Raw genomic sequence first — 18748 nt, 5'->3', positions numbered from 1 at the left:
TGACCCGGTAGCTGGTGGTTGCTTCCCTCTGTCGCCGCTGAGCAAAGAGAGCAAGCAGCAGGGTATTCTCTCACGGGCCAAATTAGGGTATTCACTCGTGGGCCAAATGTAATTACCCTGCGGGCCAAATTTGATACCCCTGGGTAACATTTAAGCAAAATAAGCTAAGAATCTCAAAAAATTGAGATACCACCAATAGCAAGTGCAGTGTAAATAATCTACATGAGCACCATCTGTGGGCCGCCCAGTAAATTGGTATGGCAGGTGCAGGAATTTGAAGTTCCCACTCATAATTTTGTCTGGACTAAAGGAGATGCTGGACCATCCATTGCTGCAAAATCGGTAGTGTACCTAGATGATTTTAATATGCCAGATGCTGATTGGGTATCCATATTATGGGGTCTCCTAGAAGTAGGGGTAGTTGAGTAGTTAGAGCTGCTACCTCAGCACACTGAGGTGTTGAGTTCGATCCCAGCCTGCTCCTTATGACTGGGCAAGTCACTTCTCACTCCATTGCCCCAGATACCACAGATTGTGAGCCTGCTGTGAAAATACTTAAGAGTACCTGATTACTATTCAATGTATTGTAAACTGCTTTGGGTGAAAATCTTCATGAAAAGACAGTTAATAAATCCAAATAAACAAAACTTTTCTACAAGAAGAACTGTTCCAGCAGTTGGTAATTAAACCTATGTGGGATGGGGGCCGTACTGGAGTTAAGAACATAAGCAGTGCCTCTGCTGGGTCAGACCAGAGGTCCATCACGCCCAGCAGTCCGCTCACACGACGGCCCATCAGGTCCAGGACCTGTATAGTAACCCTCTATCTATGCCCTTCTATCCCCTTTTCCTTCAGAAAATTGTCCAATCCCTTCTTGAACTCCAGTACCGTATTCTGTCCTATCACGCCCTCTGGAAGTGCATTCCAGGTGTTCACCACCCGTTGGGTGAAGAAGAACTTCCTGGCATTGGTTCTGAATCTGTCCCCTTTTAATTTTTCTGAATGCCTTCTCATTCCTGTAGTTTTCGAAAGTTTGAAGAATCTGTCCCTCTCCACTTTCTCTATGCCCTTCATGATCTTGTAAGTCTCTATCATATCCCCTCTGTCTCCGCTTCTCCAGGGAAAAGAGTCCCAGTTTCTCCAATTTTTCAGCGTATGAAAGGTTTCCCATACCTTTTATCAAACGTGTCGCTTTCTTCTGAACTCTCTCAAGTATCGCCATTTCCTTCTTTAGGTAGTGCTTACAAACAGGGAAAGTATTTCTGATGTTATAGTGGGTGTTCATCTGGCATCCAGTGATTGCCATATGGTGTGGTTTAATATTGAGACAGGTTTAGAGAGGGCTCATTCAAAAGTGAGTATTCTAGAGACTTTCAAAAAACTAACTTTGTCCAGATTGGGGATTACGTCAAGGAATTGTCTGGATGGGGCAAAACTGAAAGGAGGTATTATAAGGGCAACAAACCATTTTGTAAGGAAAATAAGTAAAAGTAAGAGGGGAAAAGAAGGCTTCTTTAGTTTTTAAGTAGCTGAGAAGGTAAGCTGAGATGACATGGTTAGGACATACAACAATGGGCATACAACCATGAAGGCCTGAAGGTGCAAAGGAATAAAACTGGGGATTTGTTACAATGGAAGTAGACATCAGTTTCATTTTTGAGTGGACTTGCAATCTTAACAGATGGAGAGTTTAAGGCCCTGGCTGGGGAATCTGAAAAAGGCTGTAATGAAGTGGAGCCACTGGAGGCGTGGAGCCAGAGGAGGTGTGGATATGGAACACTCTAACGCTAGAAGGAACCAAGGATGAGGTTTCTGAAAAGAGTATGGACAGTCCAATTCCCGAATTGCAAGGCTATTGACATGACGGGGCCCAATGGCTGCTGTGCTTACTGTTCTTTGTTTACATGAGTGTGCTAGAAGCATGGAATGTGCAAGGTGATGTGACTGGGTGAGAGCCCTGGGGCAGTCAGTAGAATTTCATGGGGGTTAAGGAGCAAGACCCTTAGAGAAGAGTACCCTCAACCCTGTGGAAAGATTCTCCTGGTAATGTTGGCCACCCAACCTACTAGGGTTGAGCTGAGAGGGAGGGTATGTGAGGGATTAGGGATCTTCCCTCTCTAGGGCTGCAGTTGTACCTCTGGACAGCAGGGGGTGTTGGCCCAGGAGTGGGTGAACTACAGGTCCCAGAGTGCACTGAACTCTGCAGCTCAATACTGAGTCACCTTAATGAAAGGAATGCAACCCTGCAGAGTCATAGGGGCAGTACTCAGGCAGGGAAGAGGATACATGCCCTAGATCAGGGGGTCCAATCTTTTGGCTTCCCTGGACTGCATTGGCCAAAAAAAATGTTTCTGGGGCTGCGCAAACGCTGCAGCAAGACAGAGGAGGCAGCCGGCAAGACGGTAAAAACCCGGGGGCAGCAGTGGAAAACACTGCATCACCTTTGACTGGGGCCGAACAAAATACTTCACAGGGCCGCAGGTTGGACACCCCTGCCCTAGATAGACTGTGAGCCTGTCGGGATAGATAGGGAAAGTGCTTGAGTAACTGAATGTAAACCGCTTAATACACCTTATCGAAGCAGTATAATAAATCCCAGTCCCTAGCTTGGAGTAATTGAAGGGAGGTCTCTAAGGAAGAGACTTCTCTAAGCAAAGAAGGATCAGAAGTGACATACTTCTGTAGCCCTGGAAAGGAAGGAAGTGAGAGAGAGACTCACAAGGTAAGAAAGTTGCTGACTGGCTGGCTAAGGTAAGCCACCTTCTACTGAATAAAATGTATTGAATGGTGTATGACAAAGACTGAATACCATAATAGTTGAACTTTGTAAAACACATAATAATGAGACTTGGTCAGTTGGAATACTGATCTCTTTATTGAGCTAAAAATTATTTTGAATCCCTGAGCCTGTGATGTAACAAGGCTCAGGGCTGAGAAGAAATAAAGGTTTTTCTTACACCGTCCAAAGTGATTTGTATGTGCCCAGACTCTTCCACAACATCCTTCTGCATTTAAACAAATGATGTGTAGTCGTAAATGTAGTTTTAGCTTGAGGAGGGAAGGCCAAGAAGTAGGGAGGACAGAACTTTCTCTCCCTCCCTCAGTTGTTTGTGTGTTTGCCAAACCCTACCAGCTTTGACTCTGTCAGCTGCTCAGATGGAGCTGCAGCTGAGCAGTTCAATAAAATATTTTCAGATGTTTTTATTTTATTTTATTCCTGTGTTTCCTTTATTTTTTTATCTTGGCTGTTCATTTCTTTTCTGTCTTCTTTGTTCTTTTATTTAGTTTTCTCAGAGGAGGAGGAGACTAATGGTTAGATCAGTGGACTGAGAACCAGGGAGGTCAGGGATCAAATCCTATTGACACTCCTCTTGATCTTGGGCAAGTCATGTATGCTCTATTGCCTCGAGTACAAATTTAGGTGCTGATACAATTATATTGCATTAGTATTTATAGATTAGATTTCAAACTTGCCCCACAAGGCATTCAATGCGATTTACAATTTAGAATTACTGTATTGCCGGTGTATAGAACACACTTTTCCCCCTCAAAATAAACTTAAAATAAGGGATGCGTCTTATACACCTATAATCTAAATTATGAGCTCTGCACCCTGTCCATCCTACCTCCTTTGCTGTTGAAATCCCTGGTGATCCAGAGGTGCAGCGGGCAGGAGCGAGCTTTCCGTGCTTCTGCCCCGCTGCTAACCCGGTCTTTCTGCGGTGAGATTGGATTTCTTCAGCCGCTGAGTGGCACCGAGCAGGAGTGCTCTTTGGCGCTCCTGCTCGGCGCTGAGCGGCTTCCTGACTGGCTCCTGTGAATTCTCGCGATAATTCGTGGGAGCCAGTCAGGAAGCTGCTCAGCAGCTGAAGAAATCCAATTTTGTGGCAGCCACCGACCAACCGGGTTAGCAGCGGGGCAGGAGCATGGAAAGCTCGCTCCTGACCGCTGTACCTCTGGACCACCAGGGATTCCAGCGGTAGAGGAGGTAGGACAGGTGGACAGACAAACGGACAGGGCAGGGAAGGGGGACAAGGTGGAAAATCTGGGAGGGAAGGGGGCTGGGTGCAGAGCCCGACATGGAAGGGGACCCTACACATGCATAAGCATTTTTTCTTAAAAACTGTTTAAGAAAGGGGGTGCGTCCTATATGCTGGTAAATATGGTACCTTGCACTAGCTAAATTCAACACATGATATCCTAACACAGGGGTAGGCAATTCCGGTCCTCGAGAGCCGGAGCCAGGTCAGGTTTTCAGGATATCCACGATAGATTTGCATCTCAAGGAGGCAGTGCATGCAAATCCATCTCATACATATTCATTGTGGATATCCTGAAAACCTGACCTGGCTCTGGCTCTCAAAGACCGGAATTGCCTACCCCTGGCCTAACACAAGCAATAATGTAAAGCCTTTTCTCTCTGATGCTGTAAGCAAAATAACGATATGCAAGTTTTCATAGTGTTAAAAAGTGAGCCTCATCAGGAAAAAATATATACTGTTGCATAGGGAGTAAAATATCTCCCCCTCCTTTCAGAGCTTTTGATATTGCGTACATAACAAAAATTTAATAAACTTGAACTTGACAGGAAGAGAGAGAGAGAGAACCCCCCACTTTGCTGCACCCCTCCAGCTCCCTTCATCTCAAAGACATTCTTAGTGGCACCTGAACCACAACCTACCACCCCTAAGATAGGTCACTCTGATCACACAAAAAACCTCCGGTTGTCTTTGGTCACTGCCTTCAACCCTGCCCCTGGAAACCCAAAGTGAACCTTTTAAAGTCGGAAGTAAGATCGATGCCTATTTATTTCTGTCTCAACACTGCCATATTGGAAAATGGTAGTGCCTGACCCCACACAGTGTCCCAGTACTGCTATTTTCCAAGATGGTGCAGAGGAAGAAGTGAGTGGTCATTGCTTCTGCCTATCAACTTTAAGGCTAGGGATGGGGTAGGAAGTTGGGGACCAGGGCCCACTAGGCAACCAATGATTATTTTGTGGGGTTGGGGACGACCAGCAGATGGGGGAGCTTTTAGGAGCATGGAGAGAAGGATAGATTGGGTCATCTGAGGTGATGTGCCGTGCTTGTCAGATGACCTCTTTGTTCCTGTGCTGCATCTTTACACTGGGCGTGAGCTGGTTTAAAAAGATGCAGTGCTGAGTAAAAAAATGGCACTGAAATTAGCACTTTTTTAAACATTAGGAGTAATTTATTTTCAAATGCTTTGTATACTGTATTATTCTTTAGTATAGTAGTTTGACAAAATCTTGAGCAAACTGCTGTGCTGTAACATTACAGTTTACTGCACCAGTCCCTTAGACCAGTGTTCTTCAACCACCGGTCCATGGACCTGTGCCGGTCCACAGAAATTTCCTGCCGGTCCACAGGGCTGGCATGTGCATCAGGCCCAAAACTGTGTTCAACTGCCAGTCCGTGGTGCGATCGATGCGTTGTTAATAAGATTATATTGTGTGTATATATGAAAAATGAATGGAAAAAAATAGTGTTACAATTAGGACTATGGGGGCAGGGTCTGGGGTGGAGATTGGGTAGAGATGGGCAGGGTCTGGCCCACGACTTAGCCCAGTGTTCTTCAACTGCTGGTCTGCAGACTGATGCCGGTCCACAAAATAATTATTTTATTTCTGCCGGTCCATAGGTGTAAAAAGGTTGACTGTAAACCCTCCAAGGACAGGAAAATATCTACTGTACTTCAGTTTAACTTGCCTTGAACTACTGAGAATCATGCAAGCTAAATCCAAAAATCCCTTTACCTTTGGGGGTTTTTTTTGGTTTGTTTGTGGGATTTTTTTTTTTTTTTTGGGGGGGGGGGGTCTTTTCCCTTTGATTTCTAATGACCAGTATTCAAAATGTTTGTTCACTAGTGGCTGGTGAATATATATAACTAGATAGTACTGAGCTGAAAATCCATTTGAACAACCTGATCCTATCCATATAGTAAAGAGGTGGAGGGAGGATGGCCTGTGTGATTATCCAGATAAGTAGAACATTTACATTGCAGGTCTAAACTAAAAGCATAACAGCAGAATGGTGATCCCACCATTCTTAGCGCTGCACTGAATATATGCATTAATTTAGGAATTGGTGATTAAGTTATTATGGCTGATGCCTTTGCTGAATATTGACCCTGAGCTTCCTTTATTGCCCATTCTGTTTCCCAGCCTTTCCACTAGATGTTTTCCACCTTGCTACTCTTTCTTCTTTTTACTTACTTCATACCTGTATCCTGTTTTTCCTCCCCCTTTTGTTTGCCTTTCTCCTACTGGTATTCTTCCATTTCACCTCTCCCTTCTTTCTCACACACCCTTGTTCCTCTCCTCCTCCATAATTCTTTCTCTCTCATTACTTGCCCTTTCCGACCTCTCCCATAACTTTCTACTCCTGTCACACCTTTCTGCATCTTTCACCACCCTCCTTTCTCTATCTCCCCTTCACATCTCTTTTCCCTATCCTCCTGCACTCCCCCTTGACTTCCCCCACCCCTATGCTCACCTCTCCATTTTACACTTCTCTTCCTTCTTTCCACCTTTTGCTTTCTCTCCACCTTTACATTTTCATCTCTCCTCTTCCTTTTCTCCCTTTCTATATTTCTCTCTCTTCTCTTTACTCCACCTTCCTTCTACCACACCTGCCCAGTCATCCCTGGTCTCTTCTTTTTGACTATGCTCTAGAGAATGACATGGCGAAAAAATTTATCAACGTCCCTGCCCCGTCCCCGTGAGCTCAGTTCCTGTCCCTGCCCCTGCCCCATTCCCGCGAGCTCAGTCCCCATCCCCGCAAACTGTCAGATCCCATCCGCACAAGCCTTGAATAGTTATGATTTTATACTGAACTTATTTTATTAAAGTATAAAAAGAGACAATATTCTGTACAATTATCATTTTATAAACACAAATAATACTGAGCAAGGATCAACAAAACCCCTGTCTCCCCTCCCTTTCACAAATATCCACTCTGCTATTGTGAAAACTGAACAAACCAAATTACTACAGAATGCTACATAGAAAAATCAAGCTAACAGAATACTTCAATCACACATGGCAGGAATAGTGTTAGGGGAGAGCAACTAGGGCAACTGCCCCCTAGTCAGAGAGAGTGAGCCCTAATCACAAAATATAAAATAAATTAATTTTTTTCTACCTTTTGTTGTTTGGTAATTTTATTCTTCAAATCACATTGGTCTCAGGCTTTGGTTTTGGGTTCCTTCTGTCTTCATCATGGCATGGCTAACTCCTGAAGGTAAAATAGACGCAAGAGGAGTTGGGGAAGAGATGCTGAGTCTGACACAGGCACAATTTTTTTACCACAGGAACAAGATTTTTCACTGTTCCCACGGGGCGGTGAAAAGTCTTGTTCCTATTCCCGCAGGGTGGTGAAAGGTCTTGTCCCCATTCCTGCAGTAAACCAGTTGCAAATGTCTCCATTCCTGCGGTGACCACGGTTTACCGTGGTAAACGGTTCCCGTGTCATTCTCTACTATGCACCTCTCCACCACATGCTGGATCTTCTGCGAGTTCCCTTCCCCATCCAAACCAGTTTAACCTTCCCTTCTTTAAGCTCCAGAGAGCTCTTTCTCATCATCCTTAGAGGGCTCTCCCTTTATAATCTCCCCCCTCAGATGTTCTATAACTAGCTTTTCCCCTTCCCTCCCTTCTTCCTCTTTACTGCTGGGCCCACTAGAGGAGTTGGAATTCACATAGTTGCCACTTTCTGACATAATTGGAGCCAGCCTTACAGAATTTGACATCAACCAGCTTGCTTTGGGGATAGGGAAGCCTGGTTGTATTTCTATTGTTATGGGCCTATTTAAGCACCAGAATGTTTGCAAGTACATTGCCCCACCTCATCAACCCCCAACTCTATGCATGTAGTGATGCAAATGGAAGACTACAACCTTAGTTAAGAAAATAAGGCCTACGCCTACCTCAAATGCTGGTCAAACTTGCATCTAATCTAATATGACAACTGAAAATCTAATATTAACAACTGAAAATTCATGTAATCCCAGATGATGCAACCAAAATATTATATCTCTACGCACCTTTTCCCCCCTTCACTCATCCAAAGCATGGAGACAGAAGCAGCGGCCTCAGTGAATCAGTGTGCACTCACAGACCCCCCAGTACTCTGTCTGGATTTCCAATTTAACAGAAAGCCCACAGATGGGGAGAGGTCAGGACCTGTGAGCATTCTCTGACTCTTAGACTTTGTGCTAGAGAATGACACGGAGACAAATTTTTTTCCTTTCCCCATGGAAACTCATCCCCTTGAGTTCTTTTCCTGTCCCTGCCCCATTCCTGCAAGCTCTGTCCTCGTCTGCACAAGCCTCAAACACTTTAAAATCATAAGTGCTCGAGGCTTGGGCAGTTACAGGAATGGGACAGCGACAAAACTTGCAGAGATGGGGAAATTGAGTTCCTGCAAGGACGGGGACAAATTTGTCCCCATGTCATTCTCTACTTTGTGCTGACTGTGACTTCCAGACAGGCTACAGTGGAAGCTTAGAGGGAAAGAGAGCAGTCTTGTTTCTGTGAACCTCCACCCCCCAATCCATATGGGGTTCCAAGCCACTGATCTACAGAAAGGACAATACTTGCTTGACTTCAAGAGACAGAACAAAGAAATGGGTAGATATGCAGACTTAAACAAATAGCATAGTTTATGGACTAGTTGACCTGCAAAGATAAGGAGAGATTCCTAGGAGCAGCTATCACAAATGACTTGTTCAAGGACTTGTTTGTTCCTAAAACCCGCCTAAACCCCTACCATATAAGGACATTCAGTCAGGGGGGAGAATGTTATAGAGTATTAATCAGATTATAGGTTCACTTTAGTGATGCAGTGTCGACTTTCTATCAGCTACACAAGAAGATTTATTTCAACTTTTTCTATGTAATGATTGCTTCCCTTTAGAGTCCTTCTCGATCATGCACTCCTGCTGTAAGCTGCTTCAGAAACCAGACTTGGAGAGAAGGGTAAGAGAATTTGACTGACTGTCAGCCTGGTTATGGTTTGGGCTTTTTGCTTTCCTAAGTGTTAATGATACTCATTTGTCCCTTTTTTTTTTTTTTTTTTTAATACATTCGGACTGAGTCAAAAAGAAATTATATTATTTTTATGGAGATGCTGGGTTGAGAATTCAAGATGACTGCTTGTTACATCAGATGAGTGTAACCCCCTCCCTCTACTTTCCTGTCGTGGCTTGAGACCTAGCTTATTTTTTTAAAGGGCTTTCTGCTGTTTAGTGTTGCAACACTGATGTTTCAAAGTAGAGAATGACACGGTGACAAAATTCATCACCATCCCCGCCCCCGCGAATAACTGCGGGAAACCATCTTCATGTCATTCTTTAAAGAGAGAGGGAAGAATCAGAGTATGAATGGCCACAACCACTGACCCACAAGCTTTGCTTTGAAGAATGCTGGTGTAGAAGGACTGAGGTTGAAATAGACACTAGAAAATGACATGGGATTATTTCCCGCGGTTATCCGCGGGTCGGGAACGGTGATGAATTTTGTCACCGTGTCATTCTCTATAAAGTCTCCTTGAAATTAACAGATTGCTCTGCTACTAATAATCCAAAAAAGATGTGCTGAGCATTCACAGAGAACCCTTTCTAAAACCAAAAACTCCTTAGTCTATCATTGAGTAAGCCACCTTGAATTTTGACCCTTATACACACCTTTTAAAAATATTTCTTTCGGTAGAAAACAGTTGAGCGTCTCTAGTTAGTGTTTTTTAAGATGGGATGGTTTTGTTTATGACTCTTTTGTGCAGGACTTGACTCTCCCATCTGTGGGACTCTAAATTGAATTTGTGATTTACGAATCTGCTACTGCTTTCCTTTTCCATAAGGTACAGTTATTTTTTAATGTCGCTTATTTTAATTTGATCATCTTTTGTTAACCAGAGTGAAGCAGTTTACATAGCAAATAACATATATTCCAGACAAAGCAATGCATCCTATATAATAAAAGGCTAACTCGTGCATGCGCACTCCTATTTGCGTGCTTCCATGATCTGTAGTTCCGTGGCCGCATGAGTGCGCATGCTTGAGTCCCCAGCCTTCTTCCCAGCACCTACCTTGGCTGTCAGCAGCGGCGCCTCATCTCCTGTGGGGACCTGATGTGTGCTGTGTCCGTCCGTGGCTGCGGCTTGAGGCGTATGCGCCAGTTAGGTGCATCGGGCGACAGGAGCGGCGGATGGCGGGAGGAGGGCTCATGGTCCTGCCGCCGCTCCTGTTCACAGCGGCCTGCACGCGATCGCGTCAGAGGGAACATGCTACCGAGTTGGAGAGCGGCCTGCGAGGTTCGCTAAAGCCAGACACCATCTCAGGCTGCTCTTTACACCACCACGGGGATCATGAGAAGAGCCGCCGAAAAAAAACCTTCAGCCGCAGCAGGCCAGCCCATGGGAAGGGAAGGCGGAGGGGCCGAACGGAGCAGGGCTCACGGTAAGAGAAGGGAATGGGGAGTGGGGGAAAATGCTTCTACTGCTTCAGCAGGGACCTGGAGGGGAAGGGAAATACCGCTGCTGCTTCTGCAAAGGAAAGTGGTGGTGGAGGGGGGAGAGAAGGGAATGGGGGGTGGATGGGGGAAAATGCTGCTACTACTTCACAGGAATCTGGAGGGGAAGGGAAATATCACTGCTGCTTCTGCAAAGGAAAGTTGGGGGGGGAGACAAAGGAGGCTAGGGAGAGAGACAGACAGAAATAAAGACAGGCAGGGGACCAGAGAGAGACAGAAAGAAAGACAGACAGACAAAGGGTGCCAGGGAGAGAGAGAGAAAAATTGCAGGAGGGAGAGAGACAGAAAGAAAGGAAGAAAGAGACAGGAGAAGGGAGAGAGACATAAATAAAGAAAGACAGACAGGTATATATTCTAGCACCCGTTAATGTAATGGGCTTAAAAACTAGTATATAATATAATAGACCTAGCAATATTTACTTAAATTTCAAATAACCATTAAAATGCAATAAGATAAAATCAAACAAAACAAATTTGAAAAGGTTGCCATCCAGTGGAAAATCACTTCAACAATAAAAAGCAATCTTTGGATTAGTGTCTAGCTTTTGTATAATGTCTTTTGAAAGTTCTTTTCCCTCCCTATTGTTTTCTCCATATATGGGTCTCCTCTGTACTTTAAAACACTGAATTGTAGTTCTGATCCCTCTTACCTTGTGTATCAGTCGGTCTGTAAGTCTATTGTCTAACCCATTATTTTAAATTTTAAATTGTATGTCTAAATATCAATTTATCAATTTTGTACCTCGCTTAGTAAACCTAAATAAGCGATTCATCAAACTAAAATGAAACTTAAAACTTAAACTTCTTTGCTCTATAAATATTTGATGTAATTGCATTTGTGACTTAGGTTAGAGCAGAGTTGGGCAACCTATGCACACAGAGGGCTGCATGAAAATTAGCACTACCTATAGAGGACTGCACACATAAAAATTCCTACCACCTACATAAAATTATCTCTTTCCACACACACACAAAAATCCCTCCCACATAAAATTTATCTTCTTATGTCCCCCCTTCCATTCACCTGGTGCAGTTCCCCTCCTTACCCAATCCCAGCATCACCCTATGTCTCTTTCCCTCACTTTACCACAAGCAGATCTCCCCTTTCCATTCCAGTCCTATGGGACTGAAGTAAAGTACCTGGCCCAGCTCACTCGGTACTGGCATGGAGGAGCCTTGGTGCCACATACATGAGATCCCTGCTTGTTCTGCCACCTTTGGCCTGCTCCGTACAAAGTGTGTATGTGTCAGTGGCAGCAGGGCCAACAGGGCCTTTGCACATGTGACAACAAGGCTTTTGCGCACTGAAGTTAAATTGCTAGCACTGAGCTGGGGCAGGTATTTTTCTTCAGCCAGATGGGACAAGAAGGGAACGGGGAGATCTGCTTGTGGGCTGCATGACATTCGTTTTTGGGCTATAGGTTGCCCAACCCTAGGTTGAGGTTGTTTGCTCAATTATTGAATCTAGTTTTATGATTTCAACAGTATAGTAGAATTTCTCATAAGCTTCTTTGGCCCTAATGGGAATAGGTGACCTATAAATGCTTAGAATGGAATAGAATTGCAATTGTGTGATTTTCAGGTCATATTGTCTTAGCTTATCAACTAAGGCCTACTTTTATGCATTCAACCACACAGTGAAAACTGATATGAAAAGTCAATTTGTATTTTCTTTCTTCTGGTCTATCAAGTCTGTTAACTAGACGAGAAGAAAGAACTAGAGCAGAAGAAAGAAAACACAAATTGACTTTTCATATCAGTTTTCACGGTGTGGTTGAGTGTATAAAAGTAGGCCTTTAGTTAACTTAACAGATTATCAAATAATGTCAAGAGCTCTGCTTGTATATATTTTCATTTTGTTGACAAAAAAAAAAATATTTTGTCAGGCCCATGATCTAAAGCACTTGTCTACGTAGCAGCACCTGTGCCCCATTGGTAGTTTTCATCAGCATTATCCAGACAGTGCTGCTGAAAGTTGTTAGACCTCCCTGCCTGGCATTATCTGCATAGCATCAGAGCAGTATGTGGAGAGATTGGGAAATTACCTGATAACAGTGACATTCAGCACAGTCACTCAGACAACCCAGGACAGAAAAATTGTTGTCTTGAGTTGTCTGGATAGTTAAGTTAGTTGTTGTTGCATCAGTTGCAAACTTTCTTTTTTTTTTTCTTTCTATCTAGCTTTCTGCTGGTGGCCCTGTGTGCTTATGGCATCTCAGAAGAGTTTGATAGACATTTTCATCTACAAAATCCTTTTGATGCTGTAACTTTACTAGACAGACTTCAAGCTTTCCATAATGGTCCGGACACCTAAGGTAGTATACCAGTTGCCATTTTTGGGGCATGCCCTATGTTGGTGGTTCCCAAACTTTATTGGTACATGATACCTCTAGGCTACACACTTCCTCTCATAAGAACATAAGAATTGCCACTGTTGGGTCAGATCAGTGGTCCATCGTGCCCAGCAGTCCGCTCACGCGGTAGTCCTTAGGTCAAAGACCAGTGGCCTAACTGAGTCTAGGCTTACCTGTGAACGTTCTGGTTCAGCAGGAACTTGTCTAACTTTGTCTTGAACCCTGGAGGGTGTTTTCCCCTATAACAGCCTCCGGGAGAGCGTTCCAGTTTTTACCACTCTCTGGGTGAAGAACAACTTCCTTACGTTTGTACGGAATCTATCCCCTTTTAACTTTAGAAAGTGCCCTCTTGTTCTCTCTACCTTGGAGAGGGTGAACAACCTGTCTTTATCTACTAAGTCTATTCCCTTCATTATCTTGAATGTTTCGATCATGCCCCTTCTCAGTCTCCTCTTTTCAAGGGAGAAGAGGCCCAGTTTCTCTAATCTCTCACTGTACATACAAAACAGCACAATTCCAATATACTCATAAGAATATTACTACTCATTCAGGTAAAAGCTTCCATGAACAGAGTTGTTTTCAATGTCTTCTTAAATATCTGAAATTAATCTCAATGGTCCTGTCAAATTATTCCATAATGATACCCCTACTTCTGAGATTATAGATGCTCTCATGTTTTCAGAATACATATGTAGCAACTTATTTGTAGATAATTGCATGTTAAGTTCAGATATGAAAAGAGCCTGATGTCTTGACAAAGCAAAACGAAGAACCTGGTGCCTGACAAACAAAAGGTGGTATCCTATTAAAAATAAACAACAAAGATTTTTTTAAAACCCATACATAGCTTGTTTTGGGGTTGTTGGTTGTTTTTTTTTTGTTTAATTTTGATAATAGACCACCTTTTGCTTCTTTCAAAATATTGTTAGACAAGTAATTCTATTTGAAGAAACTATTACAACCTCTTATTGTGTAAACCGAATTGAGTCTCTGTTGTCTGGAGGATGATCCGGTATATAAACCGAAAGATTAGATTAGATTGGACCTTTAGGGTTGGTGATCTGTTGATATATTTTTGCTTCAACAGAACTATTTTTGCTTGTCTGACAAAGCAAACAATGAGATGTTACAGACTTTTAAAATAGCAGTTGCCTTATGCATTTTGAAAGATGAAAAATTCACTTAATGATTTTTTCTTTGTGTCTTGTCAGGAAGCTGTGAAGGTTATATGGCTTGTTATTGACAATATGCGTCAAAAGTGGCTGCTTTTAGCTGCATGCTTTTGGGTGCTCCTCATGGTCATAGTTGCCAGCAAGTTCATCACTTTGACTTTTAATGACAAAGATGGTAAGTTCCTTAACATCAAACTTGGCTCAGAAAAACATGTTTTAAATCTCAAGGCTAGCACTGAATTATGTATTTTAATGCTCATTGATATAGTTCTTTTCAGCCGGAGTGCTCTAGAGATTATTTAATAAGGGAAACAAATTAAGTCCTTGCAGAGGGAGATGTGGCAGACAGTATTGAGGTCTAGTTTTGATACTGAAGCTAATATCTATCTTGTTGTATTGCTTTTTAAAAAAATAATAATGGGGCCCAATTATTTAAAGCTTTTTTTTATATGGATAATGGCAGCCTGGCACTATCCAGATAGCGTAAGGATGGTGCTGGAACTTATTCAGAGGGCAAAAAAAATTTCAGCCTGCTCTCTGCATAAGGTTGTAAAAAAGCCATCCTAATTTTATCCAATAGTAGTTTCAGTGTCTCTGCTCTCTGGATAGTGGTGACACTTGTTATCTGTCCAGCATTAATTTAAATTCAGATACTGGCACTGAATAACCAGATTATCTTTAACCGCCGCAGCCAGTGTTTAAAAGAAACTGCAGACCACAGCAGCTGACTATTTGGCTGATAGTTTTAATATATCATGATCCAGGCAACAGCAAAATTATTTTTTCCCCAAACTCCATGCTGAGATGTTGCAACCTTCATTGTAGTCCCAGAGGAAAGTTTGCCTGTTTGCTAAATAGCCATATTGTATTATGCCCATAGTACTGCTTCAGGGTTTGTATCTGACCAGTATTCTGATTTAGTTTAATGCTTCATGCCGTATTAAGTTCTAGTCAGTGGATCTGTTAGCATTTACTTTATCACCAACTAAAAAGCAAAGTCTGTTCCTTATTCTCCCTCTAGACCAGTCCAGAGAAGTGGATTTTCAATGATGACATAAGAATTAGTGCAGTCTTAGAACTTGTCAGTAATCCCTACCTTGAGCAGATGATGGTAGTTTGATTGGTGTAAAATAATTGTAGGTGGATAGGTTCCCAAGGGAGGATCAGATTAATGACCTTTTCCATTGACTGAGCTGGACAGAAGCCTCCTGGTCACGTCAGTTCTATGGGGCTCTCCTGGTGGACTAGGCAATGTGGTTTCCATTGGGCCTCTTCCAAGGGAGGGCAAAGTGTAGGAGAGTCCAGTCTTGTGTGGCCTTCTATTCTCTTCTCTCCTTCCTTCTTGTCCCCCTTTCCCTTAGTTGCTCATTTTGGGACTCTCCCTTAAAAGAGAATTTGAAAAAAAATATATTGTTGATTAGAGATATCTATTAGTTTTGTTTTGGACCCCTGTAAGGGTGATGAAGTATAATTTGAAGTACATCTCAAAATATTTCAATAAAAATTAGTTATAAAAAAAAAAAGGAATTAATCGGCCAGGTAGCAATTGAGTGCTCTAGAGAATGACACGGGGACAAATTTGTCCCGTTCCCCTTAGGATGTATCCTCATCCCCGTCCTGTCCTCATGAGTTCTGTCCCTGCTCCATCCCTGCAAGCTCTGTCCTCATCTGCACAAGCCTTGAACACTTTAAAAGTGTTTGAGGCTTGTGTAGATGAGGATGGAGCTTGCAGGGATGGGGGAGGGACAGGATTTATGGGGATGGGATGGGATGGGATGGGAATGGAGATAGATCCTGCAGGGATGAGGACAAATATGTCTCCATGTCACTGAGTTGATAAATCTTAACCAATTGTTAGTGTAGTCCTTTTTTTTTTAATATTCTTTATTCATTTTCAAAATTACATTAAGTGTTAAAAATATTCATTTAGATTAACAATTATTTCCTCACTTACAAACAATCATTGATATATTACATAAAAACATATCCCTTCCCCTTTCCCATCCCACCCACCCTTATATTCCATCATCATATAAAACATGTAATAATAAAATTCCCCCCTCCCTACACCTTAAATCGATAAGTATAAGGGAAACAATTTCAAACTAATCTTTACAATACTTTGTTAATGGTTTCCACACATCCTGAAACTTCTTAAAGTAACCCCGTTGCAATGCAATAAACCTTTCCATTTTATAAATATCGCATAAAGAGTTCCACCAGAAGTTATAATTTAATCTCCACTAATCCTTCCAGTTATATGTAATTTGCTGAATGGCAACACCAGTCATTATAAGTAGTAATTTATTATTATTCACAGAAATCTGACTTTTTGCTCTCATTTCCATACCAAATATCACAGTATCATAGGATAATGCCACTGGGCTATCTAATAAATTATTAATTTGGTCCCAAATTGATTTCCAAAAATTCATAATAAATGGACAATGAAACAATAAATGATCTAAAGTTCCTGCTTCCAGATGACAATGCCAACATCTATTAGACAAAGAGCTATCTAATTTTTGTAACCTAACATGGGTCCACAACGCTCTATGCAACAGAAAAAACCAAGTTTGTCTCATAGATGCTGACACTGTACATTTCATCCTCCAAGACCAAATTCGTGGCCATTGAGATGGAGTAATTTCATGCTTAATCTCAATGCTCCAAATATCTTTTAAACCAGTTTTTAATTTCTTTTTATTAAATCCACTCAACACTTTGTACCACTGGGCACCCTGGTGACCCAAGAAGTCTGTCTGAAAACACAGAAACTCCAAACTATAATGATTGTTAAGGTTTTTCCAATCAGGGAACCCCGCCTGAATGGCATGCTTCAGTTGCAACCATCTAAAATTTTCTGAATTTTCAAGACCAAATTTATGTTGCAACTGTGAAAATTCAAGCATAGTACCATTAGAAATAACATCATCCAATATTCGTATTCCTGCTATCATCCAGTGTTTCCAGACTAGTCTCTCTCCGCCAATTTGGATCTTGGAGTTTACCCATATAGACTGTTTGTAGATTTAAGAATTGGAATAGTTGTTAAATTGCTTACATGTCGCAATGTTTTTCCATGTATCTGCTAGTATGCTATTATCTTTACTGTAGCTAGGCATTTTGATACTGAGTACATGGCACAGACGTATCGGAGACATGAGTTGCCATTCTAACCACAACCAGTCAGGGAATTTTTCCATGAGTTCTGGGAGGACCCAATACATACCTTGGCACAAAATATAGGCTTAATGGTACCTATAAAAATTTGGAAAATTTACCCCTCCCTCTGAAATTGATCTTTGTAAGGATACCAAAGCCACTCTAGGAGTTTTACCCAGCCAAATAAATTTTAAAAGAATGCTATTTAATTTTTTATAAAAGGACCCCTGAAAATATACCGGCAACATTCCCATCTGATAACAAACCACAGGTAAAATCATCATTTTAATAGTTTGGACTCTCCCCCACCATGAAAGGTGTAAAGGATTCCATTGATCACACATCTCCGTAACCTCCTGTAATAACGATTTTTCATTTATTTTCATTGTTTCATCCAATGTATTTTTAATCCAAATGCCTAAATACTTTATTCCATCCTCCTTCCAAAGAAAGGGAAAGAATCAAACAAACATTTTGTACAATGAACATTGAGTGGAAGAATTTCTGATTTATTCCAATTTATCTTATATCCTGAAAATTTTCCAAAATTCTCAATTATTTCAAGTAAGCAAGGAATGGTTTTCTCAGGATTTCTCAAATAGAGCAATATATCATCCGCATAAGCCGAAATCTTATATTCCTGATCTTTATGAGGAATACCCTGTATCTCCTCCGTTTGCTGAATAGCTAATAACAAGGGTTCTAATACAATATCAAAAAGCAAAGGAGATAAGGGACAACCTTGTCTAACCCCCCTTTGCAACCTAAAACCTTCTGAAAAATTATTATTAATATATAATTTAGCAATAGGGGAGCTATACAATGCTTGAACCATTTGTATAAATCCTGAGCCGATACCAAACCATTCCATCGCTTGATACATAAAGGTCCATTCAACACGATCAAAAGCCTTTTCTGCATCAAGTGATACAGAAAAAACTGGATCTTTTAAGGTTTTGGATAAATTCAACATATGCAATGCAAGCCTAGTGTTGTTAGAAGAATGTCTTTGAGCAACGAATCCTGTTTGATGCATACCAATGATAAAAGGGAGAGCTTTAGCCAAACGTGTAGCCAAAATCTTAGCTAAAATTTTCCCATCAACATTAATTAAAGAAATAGGCCTGTAATTTGAAACCAATGTGGGATCTTTATTTGGCTTTGGCAAAACTATAGTTAATGATTCAGCCATGGTACCCATAATACAACCTTTATTAAGTTGAGTCCGATATAAATTTAATAAATATGGTAACAGGGTAATTTGAAATGATTTATAAAACTCTATAGTATAACCATCTCCACCTGGAGTGGATCCAACTGTAAGGGACTTCAATGCTGTTTGCAATTCATTTATTAATACTGGCTTTTCTAAACTTTCTTTTATATGCTCAGGAATTTTCGGTCCCGTAATTAACTTTAAAAATTTCAAACCATCCCTTTCTTTATCTAAATAAGGCTCAGAAGAATATAGGTTTTTGTAAAAATTTAAAAATTGTTTTAAAATCATT

At 41.6% G+C, this 18748-nt stretch overlaps 1 protein-coding gene across 7 annotated transcripts in view; it reads left to right on the top strand.

Annotated features, from left to right (window-relative positions):
- The window catches only part of CHST10 (carbohydrate sulfotransferase 10), a 140887-nt gene that overhangs the window by 79411 nt on the left and 42728 nt on the right, over positions 1–18748 (top strand). For 3 of the 7 annotated variants that reach the window (XM_033948242.1, XM_033948243.1, XM_033948241.1), the window contains exons 2-4: positions 8937–8998; positions 12731–12864; positions 14115–14250. In XM_033948242.1, coding sequence (XP_033804133.1) covers positions 12847–12864; positions 14115–14250 — 154 coding nt within the window. In that variant the 5' untranslated portion in view covers positions 8937–8998; positions 12731–12846. Of the gene's footprint in view, positions 1–2707; positions 2723–8936; positions 8999–12730; positions 12865–14114; positions 14251–18748 lie in introns of those variants that run through there. The other 4 variants (XM_033948237.1, XM_033948239.1, XM_033948238.1 and 1 more) reach the window with 2 other exon arrangements.

The sequence above is a fragment of the Geotrypetes seraphini genome, chromosome 6 (assembly GCF_902459505.1).
Source record: "Geotrypetes seraphini chromosome 6, aGeoSer1.1, whole genome shotgun sequence".
Taxonomy (NCBI): Eukaryota; Metazoa; Chordata; class Amphibia; order Gymnophiona; family Dermophiidae; genus Geotrypetes; species Geotrypetes seraphini.
The sequence above is the reverse complement of the archived record's forward strand: the minus strand, read 5'-3'. Positions and strand labels throughout refer to the sequence as shown.